Source organism: Myiozetetes cayanensis, unplaced genomic scaffold (assembly GCF_022539395.1).
Source record: "Myiozetetes cayanensis isolate MyiCay16 unplaced genomic scaffold, myiCay2020 scf13, whole genome shotgun sequence".
Taxonomy (NCBI): domain Eukaryota; kingdom Metazoa; phylum Chordata; class Aves; order Passeriformes; family Tyrannidae; genus Myiozetetes; species Myiozetetes cayanensis.
The window spans coordinates 7,240,521-7,252,330 of record NW_026086937.1 but is presented as its reverse complement, the minus strand read 5'-3'; the positions used below and the strand labels follow the sequence as shown (position 1 = coordinate 7,252,330).

Below are 11,810 nucleotides of genomic sequence, written 5' to 3'. Positions count from 1 at the left end.
AAATGTCCAAAATGGCCCCGATCTCTGCACCAGCACTGCTCAGAGCTCATGAGGCAGTGTGGAGGAGTGTTTCCTGCCCATTTATGCATCTTCCCTTGTGACCTACATCTGCCTTCCACATCTGAGCCCAGAGCGGATGGTCAATCTTCTGCTGTCACCTTTGAGACCGTGATCTCCAGAGACATTAATTAATGGGACAAATCCTGAGGTAGACAGAGCCTGTCAGCTGGCTCACACAGATGGGACTGCAACTGCTGTAGCCAGTGGACAGCAAAATCCACCCAAGTTTCTGTAAAATATGACTGGAGCAACTTCTTAACCATCTTCGTAAAGGCTCCCGTTGATGCTGATGGACAGTGTTACACACCTGCCTGAGGCAGAGAAGTCAAGCAAGCCCACAGCATCCATCACCTTACTTGTAAAGACACCAGATAGCAGCAGGCTGGGTCCCTGTGCCCTGGGCTTGATGTCACGGGGTGCACAACCACTGCTGTGACCCCGTTATTGTCCCCACAGTGCTGCCTGCCTGGGGCACACTCTGCAACCGCACCGGAGGCTGCACAGGCTCCTTGGGGAACATTCTGCTGCCAGAAGGGCAATTTCCAACCATTATGGATTTTACTTCAGAAATTGCTTTCCCGTGACTGAAAATATTAAATTTTAATTGCTATTTTTTGTGAGGGGATGAGGGGGAGGGCATTTTGGGTGGAAAAACTGACGCTGAAGCATTGACCTTCTGGGAAGTGGAACAACAGAGATCACCAGAGATTCCGTCAGCCCGAAAGGTGACAAGGAAGAACTTTTAGTGCACTGGAGTTCATTGATGAATTTCAAGGCTGCTGAACTGTCACAGCAGGCTCCAAGACAGCTGTGTCCTGCACCGACATCTGTGGCTCCCACAGATCGCCTTCTCTGCGTTTACCCTGCAAGATTTCTCTGGACTAAACAAACCCAGCCACCGGCCTCACAGGAAGCAGGTAATGGCTTTTAATTCTCCCCACACCAGTGTGTGGCAATGTGTTCTGCTCAGTGCTCTAGGGTGTGCTGTCTCATGTCTAGCCATGGCTCCAGATTGTGAGCACAGGGGTCAGTCCTCAGCTGAACACAGGAGCCCTGACTTCCTCCTGCTTTCACAGGAGGCTGTTATGCCTCACTGTGTTGCAGCTGCATGTTCCATTCAGGTGGGTTCTTCATTCCTTGCTGCAATTTCACACCAGTGCCTCCTCCCATGCCCCTTCCATGAGTGTGGAGACCCCTGGCACACCCCCTTGGGAAATACCATGGGCTCTGTGCTTATATGGGGGGTGGGATGGAGCTGGTATGCATGGCCCAGTGGGCTCAGCTGCTCCTCAGGGTAGTGGTATGCATGCAGAGAGTGGCTTTTTCACTGCGAGGTGACAGCAGCAGGCTGATAGGGAACAGCTACAGGGCAGCCACTGTAACCACAGTGCAGCCAAGAACCTGTGTGGCTGAAAGCCCAAGAGTGCCAGGACAAGGGCTATATGTTAGCTGCTCCATAAATTCCATCCTAAAAATGACTGCATCCCAGTGGTTTGGCAATGCCATGCCAGTTCTGCCACTAGGGCAGGTGCTATGCTTTCCTCTGTGGTTGCCAGATCTGTCTCCAGTCTTGGACACTAAAACCAAATCATTTACTTCATGCAGTCAGACAGTTTCACTTCGGTTTTCGGGTTAACGTTTACAAGCTGCTGACTTATAAGGCAATGTCTTTGTAAGAGATTCTAGGAACCTGGGTGTTTTTCATGCCAGCCTCTTTGTAAACACTGCCTTTATGAGCTGCAGACAAAACCTGATTCATCTGCCTTGCTGGTAGTGGATGCCCTGAAATACTTCAAGGAGTACCAGAAGATAGTCTAAGTTTGCGGATTTCTGTTTTCTGCTCTAGCAGAATTTGGCTTCCTACCTTTGAAGGTGGAGGTCAGACACATGGTCTCACTTCCCCTTCTTTCTCTTGAGACCTCTTATCTGCTAGGGCTGGTGGTACCCACGCTGAGCTGTTCCTCCCCAGCACCCTGCAGAGAGAGGAGTGGATCTGAGCCTGGGGGCAGCCTGACCCACTGAGCAGTGTGCAGCAGTGTTCCCACTGCCCCTGGGAGTAAAGCCACCTCAGCTACCCCATGGCTGAAGGGTTTGAGTCCTGAGGAGGTTCTCAGACCTGGAAAAACCCAGAGCAAACCTATGAGGTGGCTCCGGTATCAAAACAAGGGTCTCAGAGGGCAAAAGGGGAATGTTGCCCAGCTCTGCTGTGGCCTGCCCTAAAGGCAGTGGCTCTCTGATGACTACAGCAGCAGCAAAGGTAAGGGACAACAAAAATCATCCTTCTGCTTTGCAGAATCTTGGCTGTTACCAGGGCCTGGAGGGAAGGTGAGGCAGGCTTAGCTACCCAATAGCTGCGAGAGGGTTGTCTATGTGTGTTTGTTGTCTGGCAGTGAGTGACAGCGTAGCTTTGATGGCTGAGGGTCTGACGGTGCTGATGAGCCACTGAACCCGACCAGAGCTCAGCCTCATGCCTGCACTCTTCCCTTGCAGAGACGGCCCAGCATGAACAACAGCACTGACGATAACACCGCTGTCGGATGGCATTGCACTCCTTCAGCTGATTGTCTACATCCCAGTGCTCGCTTTGGGGATCCCACTGAACGCAATTGCCTTCTGGGTCTTCTGCTGCAAACTCAAGGGGTGGACTGAGACCAAGGTGTACATGATCAACCTGATCGTCGCGGATAGTTTCCTGCTCTTTACCCTGCCTTTCGTGGCATATCTGACCAAGTACAAGCATCCTGCAGACCGGCTGTGTACTACCATACACAACATCTATTTTACAAATATGCCTATGAGCATCTTTATCATCACCCTGATTGCAATTGATCGATACATTGCAATCAAGTTCCCTCTAAAAGCAAAGGTTTTTCGATCCCCGCTGAAATCAGCTTCTATCTGTGGCTTTCTTTGGATAACGCTCATAATTTATTGTAATGTCCATCCAAAACTTCACAATAGGGGGGAAAAATTCTGCTTTCGGAGGGAATCTCTTGAACCTACTTATACATTTTTACTCTCTAGTATCTTTGGATATTTTATTCCCTTGGGGATTGTGATTTTTTGCTCAGTACAAGTCATCAGATGCCTCAAAAAGAACATGGCCACAAGCCCTCATGAGACAAAGTTAATCCAGAAGGCCGTGCACATCGTTTCTGTGAATTTGTTTGTGTTCATTGTATGTTTCTCACCTTTGTTCATTACAATGCTCGTGCGGTTCGCAGTGGAGGTTACTGGAGCTTCTTCTCTGGTGTCAGCAGTTAACATCTCTTTTAAGGTCTCTGGATGCTTAGCAAATTGTAACTGCTGTTTGGATGCATTTTGCTATTATTTTGCAGCCAAGGAATTTCCAGAATTTTCTTCTATGTTCCCCACCTGTATGAGGTCCAAGACAAATGAAAACCAAGAGTCACAGCCACCCACAGATCAAGTCATGGCATGAACAAAGTGTAGCACGAGAGATGTTAAGTGCCACTGCTGCTGAAGTTTTGAGGCAGAGGGAATGGAACCATGTGCAATCATTGTAGGTATAGGCCTACCTGAAAAACAGAGCAACCCCCACCAGAGGGTCTGATATTAACTTGAATTTTGCCCTTCTGTCCTCGGCGACTTGACTCCAGCTCTGATTATAGTCTTGTATCATTGTACCACAGCTTCAGGCACCTCCTGGTGATTTTGGTTGGCTTCACTGTTGCTCACTTTCAGTGTCTTCTGACTAATAAACCTCTAAAATATTTCCTCCATGGACTGCAAACCCATATTCTGCTCATTTAAACCTAGACACCATTAACTTTCTTAGTGACAACTAACAATTATTTCCCCTACAGAAGACTATCACCTTTTTCTTTCTGCAAACCACAGTCTGAAACCTCTGTCCAGGCATTGTCCAAACAACATAGGAAAGTACTATTCCCATCACAGAAATTATCCCCCCTCCAAACTTAGATCTACCTACTTTGTGTCAATACTTCGGCAGGTGGCCCAACAGGGTGGAAGCTGCAGTGAGCAACTGTGGCATAAAAATGAATGAAACTACTCTTGTCATTCAGCTGATAATTTATGTCACAATTTTCATCTTTGGCATATTATTTAATGCTCTGGCATTACTGGTGTTTCACTGCAAGCAGAGCAAAAGGGCCGTGTGTGTATGTGACAAATTTAATTGTTGCACACTCTTTGGCCCTCATTCTGCCTTTTAAAGTCACTACTCACTCATTACCATTATACATAGGAGTATTATTAATGCCAAACCTGTACTGGAGATTGTGAGAGAAGACTTAGTTACTACAGTATAAGAACTGCCTCACAACAGGTTATTTAACCGTGCAGCCCAAAAATGAGCAAGGAACTTTCTGATTCTCTGAAGAGGTATAAAAATTGGATAAAATTTTTTATCTTGCTTATATGTCAAGTTTCTGACAGGTTTCTGACATCCTCCTTCAGTCCGGACAAAACTTCTGAGTGCTCTAGTAAATGTAACAGATGAGTTATCAGTTCCTGGGCCACAACAAAGAAGTGAGATCACCCAGTACTGCTGCTGATAAAACCAAAAAAATTGTCCAGGTGTGCCCTGAAAACTACCTGATTATCACAACTTTCAGTATGGATGAGGAACCAGAGAAGTAAAAGAATTTAAAGGAATGAAATCTCACAGCGGCAGCAAGGCAAAGTCAGTCAAAATAGGACTGGAGTAGAAACCACCAAACACAGTCCCTTTCCTGAGACTGGGGAAGAAGAGGAAGGCTCTGACCAGTGACAGCACTACTATGCTCAGATCTGAAAAAAGTGCAGCTTCACAACACATCTCAAATATTAAATCTTAGGGAACAAATAGAAAGGCAAAACTAAAGTGGGGAAATATTCCCTTTGGGGCACTCTGTGAACAGCAGTGCTCTCTCTACAGGCACTTGGTGGTGCTCTAGACCCTGCCAGCGAGGAAGTGAGAGCACAGCATGAGTGTCACTTACACTGGGCCACATGGTGACAGCACTTGCAGTGCTGAGACAGCTTGAGAACTGCAGAGACGGAGCAAAATACCAAGGGAGCATCACTGGTCCATGGCAGGGGTGATAAAACCTGTGACTGGATGGAAGGAGGCAGCCTAAGAGTGTGGCTGATGGGGAGATGAAGTGAAGAGAAGCATGGGGAACCTGATGTGTCCAGCAATCAGAGACTCGAGAGCCTCACCACAAGAGATGTAAGTTCTCCACAGGTAACACTTTTTCCTAGTTTTGACCTCTGGTAGCTGGTGTTGAATTTGTTTTGACATATCCTGGTGAACCTGCTGATCACAGGCAGCTGTTTCATGACTGGGGCACAGCTTGTCCATCTGTTGCAACCTCACTGGGCTGAAGGGAGACCCTTGTCCGGTGACCACAGCACAAAGGTGTGGATGGGAAGCATTGCACTGAACAGCTTCTTTAGGTTTGATTATAACTGCTCATGGTTTATACTGCCAGTGATTGCCTTGACAGAGACAACACTTCACAGAACCACAGAATATTCTGAGTTGGAAAGGACCCACACAGGATCATTGAGTACAACTCTTAAGTGGATGGCCCATATGGGGATCTTGAGGATGATGCAAAGTTTTCTGTACAGTGGTGAAACTATCACAACCCAGAAGCTGGATGACTTTGGAAACTAGAGTACTATCGAGGACCATGACATAAATGATGACCTGGGATCAAGGAGCTCAGTGTACTAATACATGTCAGTAACTACTTATAAGCATTCACCAAGAAGCAGCCACAAGAAAGTCAACAGAAGTCCCTGGAAGCTCAGAAGTACACTGTACTTGTGAGAAGAACTGGGAAGAACTCTGTACACTGGCAAGGAATCATTCTTACAGGTTGGCTTGTGATGCAGAGACAGACAACGCAGAAATACTCCTGAAGCTCCTCTAAGATGACCTGGAGATTGGGAAGGGGAAATATGTTTGCCTAAAACAGAAATTCAAGGAACTAATATCAAGACCTCTAAGCTTATTATTACAGCCCTGATGTGTTCTGGTGAATGCAATGGGCCACCAAAGAGCAGTCCCTGGCCAGCAGGCACCTGCAGCCTCAGGGCAGCCACAAAGTCAGCAGGTCAAAGGGTCATGGTGTCATGTTTACTCAGAAAACTGCTGGCTGATGAGAACTATAGAAGAGTATTACTGTGATTCAGAGTGAAAGCCCTTTATAATAATTAAAAACCTACCTGAGAACCACAGCTCCCACCTCTTGACAGCTTTGGGACTGGAACTGTAGCAGTTGCTCTGTCCTGGAGCTCAGCAGTGGGACAGCAGGTGCCACTCCCTGCTCCAGTCCCAGCAGGAGCATCAGTCTGGAAGGCAGAGAGGAGACCTCAGGACCTGCCAGGGCAGTTGGCCCCTCCAAGAAATATGCACAGTCTGTTGGGTGAGGAAGGTCAGGGGGCTTTGCCCAGTGAAACATCAGCCAATGGAAAGTAAAACAAAGGAAAAACCCAAAGCCATTCTATCACCGTCGGAACTTCGGCAGGGGTGTACGGCAGACAACATTCCACCTCAGAGCAGGGCTACTGCTGGCTCCTCAGTCAACAAGAGGTGGGACAAGACACAGAAATGGTGAGAGGAAGAAAAGCACCAGGGAACTGTGTTCAGGACGAGCGGGGGTGCTTCCTCGGCCAGCATTGCTGCTGTCCGTGTGTGAGAAGCACTGCTCCCCGTGACTGCATGGAGCATCACAGCTGGTCTGGAGGAACACTCTCTCCAAGGGCACCAAACTAGCAGGTAATTTTTCCTGGCTATTTACTGACATGGTAACCTGAGGTCTGCAAGGCACTGCCTTTCCCCAGCCATGGTTGAGGCACCAAAACGGTGATGGAGAAACAGAGAGGGCCGGAGGCAATGTAAGTACTTTCAAAGGTTTATTTTGATACTGGCCACATTCAATGTGTTTTGGATGCTCAAGGGCTGTCTCAGTCTTTGGTAGATCTCCCTGTTTTGTGTTATGATCTACCCTTATATGAATTATATAACACACTTCTCATGTCCAGAGGACAAAGGTACTGCAGGTCTCTGCTGTACCATGTTCCCTCACCTCTGAATAGGTGTCCTGGCAGGAGTCCTCTGATGTGCGGTTTCAAAGCTAACCAACAGCTCTATGTGCACATGGATGCTGCAGCACTGCCCCATGCTTTACTGGGTGGTGATGCTTTTGAGCCCCACAAATGCAATTTTTCTTGCAGAGAAAATCCGAAGATATGTCAGACACCCTGGGCCTTTTCTCTCCATGAACAGCTGCACCAGGAATATGGTCCTGCATTAATTCCTCCAAAGCAGGAGGGCAAACAGCAATATTGCCCTTATATCTGAGGTGATAAAACCACCCACAGGATAAAACACAGCTCACCTCTCACATAGCTGCTGATCATGTTTCTTGCCACGACATCGGTGGGGGTTTTTGTCTTGGAATTGTGGCAGATTGCTGTTATCCTTCTGAGATGAAGAAAAACTTTGATGATCCTCGAAAGGCAGCAAGGAGAACCTAATACTCTGATTCTTGCTGCAGATCACTAAATGCTGTCTCTAAGTAAAGGATTCAATGGCAGCTAAAAATTAATGAGATGTAGTAATAATTGCTCTTACCACTAATGAGAAGTCATGCAGAGACAGCTCAGGACTGAAGGAGAGGACAGGTGTCCTTTTGCCGCACGTCTCCTGGAACATTTTGAGCGGTGGGGATGCTGGCTGGCTTCAACTGAGGACTGCTATAATGGAAGGGATGAGAGCTGAGTTTATGTTGCCCCTTTCCATTATCAGATGTTTGTGTCAGCTCACATAACTCCTAGCTGCAGGATATCTGCTGCTGCCTGATCCAAGTCTGACCGAAAAAAGAGGCTCAAGCACTTTCCCCTGCCTCTCTACAGAAGCAGTCTTCCCAGATGGTACCCAAAGAGAACCTGTGTTTTTCTCTCCTCCACAACTGATCAGGATGGTGTTCTTCTCCCCCTTCTCCCTGCTAGGTACCCTACAGCCAGCTTTGCACAGTCATCTCTATGGCTGCGTTTTTGTGGTTGGTAAAGCCCTGAAATCTTTGAATTTGAATTAATCACCGATTCATTCTAGAGCCTCACTCTAAAAATTTAAGCTGCTTCTGCAGGAACTGTGCCTTTTACCACCCTCAAAATGAACTTCAGCAGCTGCAATATCACAGTCGATGACAGTTTTCCACTTGTCCAGTCGTGTGTTTACGTCCCAGTTTTGGGTTTTGGCATTTTGCTGAATGTGTTGGCACTGTGGGTGTTATGCTGCAAAGTTGGCAAATGGACAAAAAACAGAGTATACCTGGTCAACTTGTCTGTTACTGACTGCTTGCAGCTCTTCACCTTGCCTTTTAAAACATTATTGCAGTTCCAGCATCTGCAGGCAGATGAATGGTCGCTGTGAGCTTTATGAGCATGGGGATCATCACCATCGTAGCAGCAGATCGGTACCTTGCAGTGAAGTACACTTTGACAGCTGGGGCACTGAGGTCACCACTGAGGAGGGCTTTTGCCTCAGGATTTCGTTGGATATTCATCACCTGTGAGATGTCCCTCATTAAAAATTTAGAGGATCGAGGACAAGTCCTTTGCTTTGGAAAATCTGCTAGGACGCCCTCGGTGGTCTCACTGGGTGTCTTTATTGCAGAATTTTTCATACCACTGCTCATCTTGAGTTATTGGTCCATACAAGTCATCACAGAACTCAGAAGAAAGAAGAATGAAAACTCTCAAATGGAAAAGTTAGTCAGGAAGGCTGTCTGCAAACATGGCTGTGTTCACCATATGCTTTTTAACTCTTCACCTCAGACATCTCCTTCGTTTTATAATGGACTCCATCAGCTCCAGCTGCTCTGCAATACAGAGCATTAACAACTCTGTTCATTTTGCCTCAGTCATTGCAAACACAAACTACTTCCTGGATGCTATTTGTTACTGCTTTGTCAGCAAGGAATTTAAGGAAGCAACTTCCAAGCTAGCAAAGTCCAAATCTGAAGGCAGTAAAGAAGGAGCCAAAATTCAGCTCTCACAGATCAAAGATTAGTGCAAAACAAATCCAGCACATCTTTTATACTTGCTGTTTTCAAATTCAACTGGGACTCGATAGCAGTCCCAGTTGAATTGCACTTCCTTTTTGTGAGAGTGGGATAGAGGGACATTTTGCTAATGGAAACATTCAGATACATGAAAATGAGCTCTGGTTCAGACAATCACAGCAGTCCAGATCCTGATGTAATGATCTTGATTGCCTTTCTCTGACTTATGCAAATTTGAGTAAAATAATAGCTTTTCCCTGCAAAAATCCCCTGTCTTTCATTTTACAGGAAATTCAAAACAAATCCAGGCAGTGGTAAAGGTTTGGGGTTTGTTCTTATTCCCACGTTGGATTGGTTTTTGTGCAGCTGTGACAAAGAAACAGAGGCTATTCCAAATATGAAAAAAATTTAAAAAATTAGGGTGAGTCCACTGCAGAAAAAGAAGTGAGGGTGTTTCTATAAGTGACAAACTTTTGGGGTTTTAGTTGTTAATAATGCACAATCCTAGTAGCAGAGGGAGTTTTACCTGCTTTAGACAACCTTACAGCAATGCAACAGCTACAAAACGGTCACCATTGCAATATAAGGTCAGAAGAAATTGCAATTGCTTATAGTGGGGCAAAACTTTACAACACATATGTGTGAGACAGATGGCATTAAAACTACTATCCAAACAGTGTGTGTAGGGCACTGGGAATAAGGACTCTGTATCAGGACCCTATTCAACCTTTTAATGTAAAGGACTGTCTAAAGAAAGTGGCAGCAGCTGCTATAAAGAAATTGACCTAAATAAAGTAGTGTCGTTAGCACAGAATTCAGTTTCTTAAGGAGTTAAACGGAAAAGGATGGAGATTGGGTGATACAGGACCTGCTCTGCTCTCTGCCCCTCGAGGGATAACTCATCTTCGTGCTGTCTAGGCAAGGAGCAGCACATGTGAGCTGCAACCGAGACTCAGATTTTCCAAGGCAGAGCGGAGTATGGCACCACAAACAGCTAAGAAAGTGGAATCACCAACAGGCCTCAGACCACAGTGCCCCAGGATGGGATGTACCAGGCACACACCTCCACTCATACCTCCCAGCCCAGGCTGGGCTTCCATCTGCCTGTACCTGCTGTGCCAAACCCTACTGCCACCAAAGAAGCCTTACAGCCCCCACACCCAGCTGGGCTTTTGCATCTCCTCCTACTCAAGGCACACACCAGAAGGAGGAACCATCTCAAGGGGAGCCTCTGCTGCACACAGTGGTTGCTCAGAGCTTTCCATCCACCTGGGCAGTGGCTGTGCTGTGCTGCCCAGCAACGCCCCTGCCACCTAAACAGGACAAGAGCAAAAGCCTGTCAGCTTCCCAAGGGAATACAGACTTCTTACCGCGTCTGCCAGAGATTCAGATAGAAATTTACAGATACATCTCTAATCACCAAAATCTGAAACAAAATATCTCCTTTGCTCACTACACAACGGGGAAGGAGAAGAGGAGAGGCTTTGGCTGAAAAAGAAGACCCTTTATGGAGGTTGGTTTCTCCCCTTTTCTACACTTTCATTTTCTGTGAAAAGATCAAAGTAGCAACAAAGGGCACTGTGTTTGCAGAGATGGGTTATCTCCTCCTGGCTCAGCCCAAGGTGCAGCAGGGCCCTGGCAGGGACTTGGCACTGCCTAGCCAAGCACACACCTTGCCTTCCCCAGCCCCGTATGCTCATAGGTCTCCTGAGTCTGTGTAGTAACACAGGCACCTTTGTGACCTTAATTTGATGAACTGTTCCCCAGTAGGGCTAAACACACCTTCAAGATCCCCTCCCCAGTACAGGATTTGTTTGGTGAGAGCACAGCCATTTGAGAGGTTACCTCCTTGCCAGTGTGTTTTTTCTGTGCCTCCAGTCTGGCCAGCATGGGGGTGAGCTCTTCAGAGGTAAAAGCTCTGCACAAACCAAACTGCTATTTTAGATGAGCAGGGAAAAAAAAACACTTCTAACTCCAGTAACCGCTAATTAAAAGGGTGGAGGAGATACAAAGCAGACTACAAACAAAGCCAACTTCAAACAAAGCATTTTTGAGCACATGCTGTTAACCCACCTAACGTCTAGTAACCCTCTTCCTCCAGCAGCCATTTGCCTTGCAATACGTACCATGAACGCCTGCCCTGAGACAGACAAATTACCTCACCACAGAAACCTCAGATCAGAGCCTCTGTACACCTGTGAGTCCTCCAGTGCTCACTGAGGTTTAGAGCTGGGGGAATCTTGGGGTGGCTGTGCAGGAGACAGTGAGGTTGTGCCAGTGCAAGGTGGTGCTGGGCAGAGAGTGCAGGGAGGGTCCTCACTGCCACCACCAGCCTTTGCATCAGCCCTGAGCCAGGGCCACCACCACTGCTCCTGCTGACTGTCCAGGAGCAGCTCGTTACCAAGGGCAAAGAGGCAGAACAGCATGTTTTACTCTCAGAAAAGGGGTGTGATATCCTTTGAACTGAAACTCCTTCACCATTCAGTCAGGGCAGTCAAGGATTCACATGTGCTGGGGCTGAAATATGCGGCACAAGGACCAAGAAACACCCTCTGGCTCCCCAGCTTGAAAACTGGTTTATGCTGCTCCTTTTCTTCAGTGTTTTTTGCCTCTCTTTGGAGCTTTTGGGGTGATTTAGTAGAAGGAGTGCTCCCTAAATTCATAACTCAGCTGGCCAAATTCTCCCACATCATACAGACAAATGCT

The 11,810-nt window shown here is 47.0% G+C and overlaps 2 protein-coding genes across 2 annotated transcripts; both read left to right on the top strand.

Moving 5' to 3' along the window:
- The first annotated feature begins 752 nt into the window (after window positions 1-752).
- On the top strand, window positions 753-6,321 carry LOC126636224 (G-protein coupled receptor 35-like). Its single transcript, XM_050308202.1, is given in 3 exon segments — window positions 753-977; window positions 2,551-2,589; window positions 2,591-6,321. Coding segments are annotated over 2 exon segments (939 nt in total). The 5' UTR covers window positions 753-977; window positions 2,551-2,562; the 3' UTR covers window positions 3,503-6,321.
- Window positions 6,322-8,212: 1,891 nt separating this feature from the next.
- Window positions 8,213-10,268, top strand: LOC126636228 (G-protein coupled receptor 35-like). The gene is given in 3 exon segments (XM_050308205.1): window positions 8,213-8,468; window positions 8,471-8,828; window positions 8,830-10,268. Coding segments are annotated over 3 exon segments (897 nt in total). The 3' UTR covers window positions 9,113-10,268.
- Window positions 10,269-11,810: the final 1,542 nt, after the last annotated feature.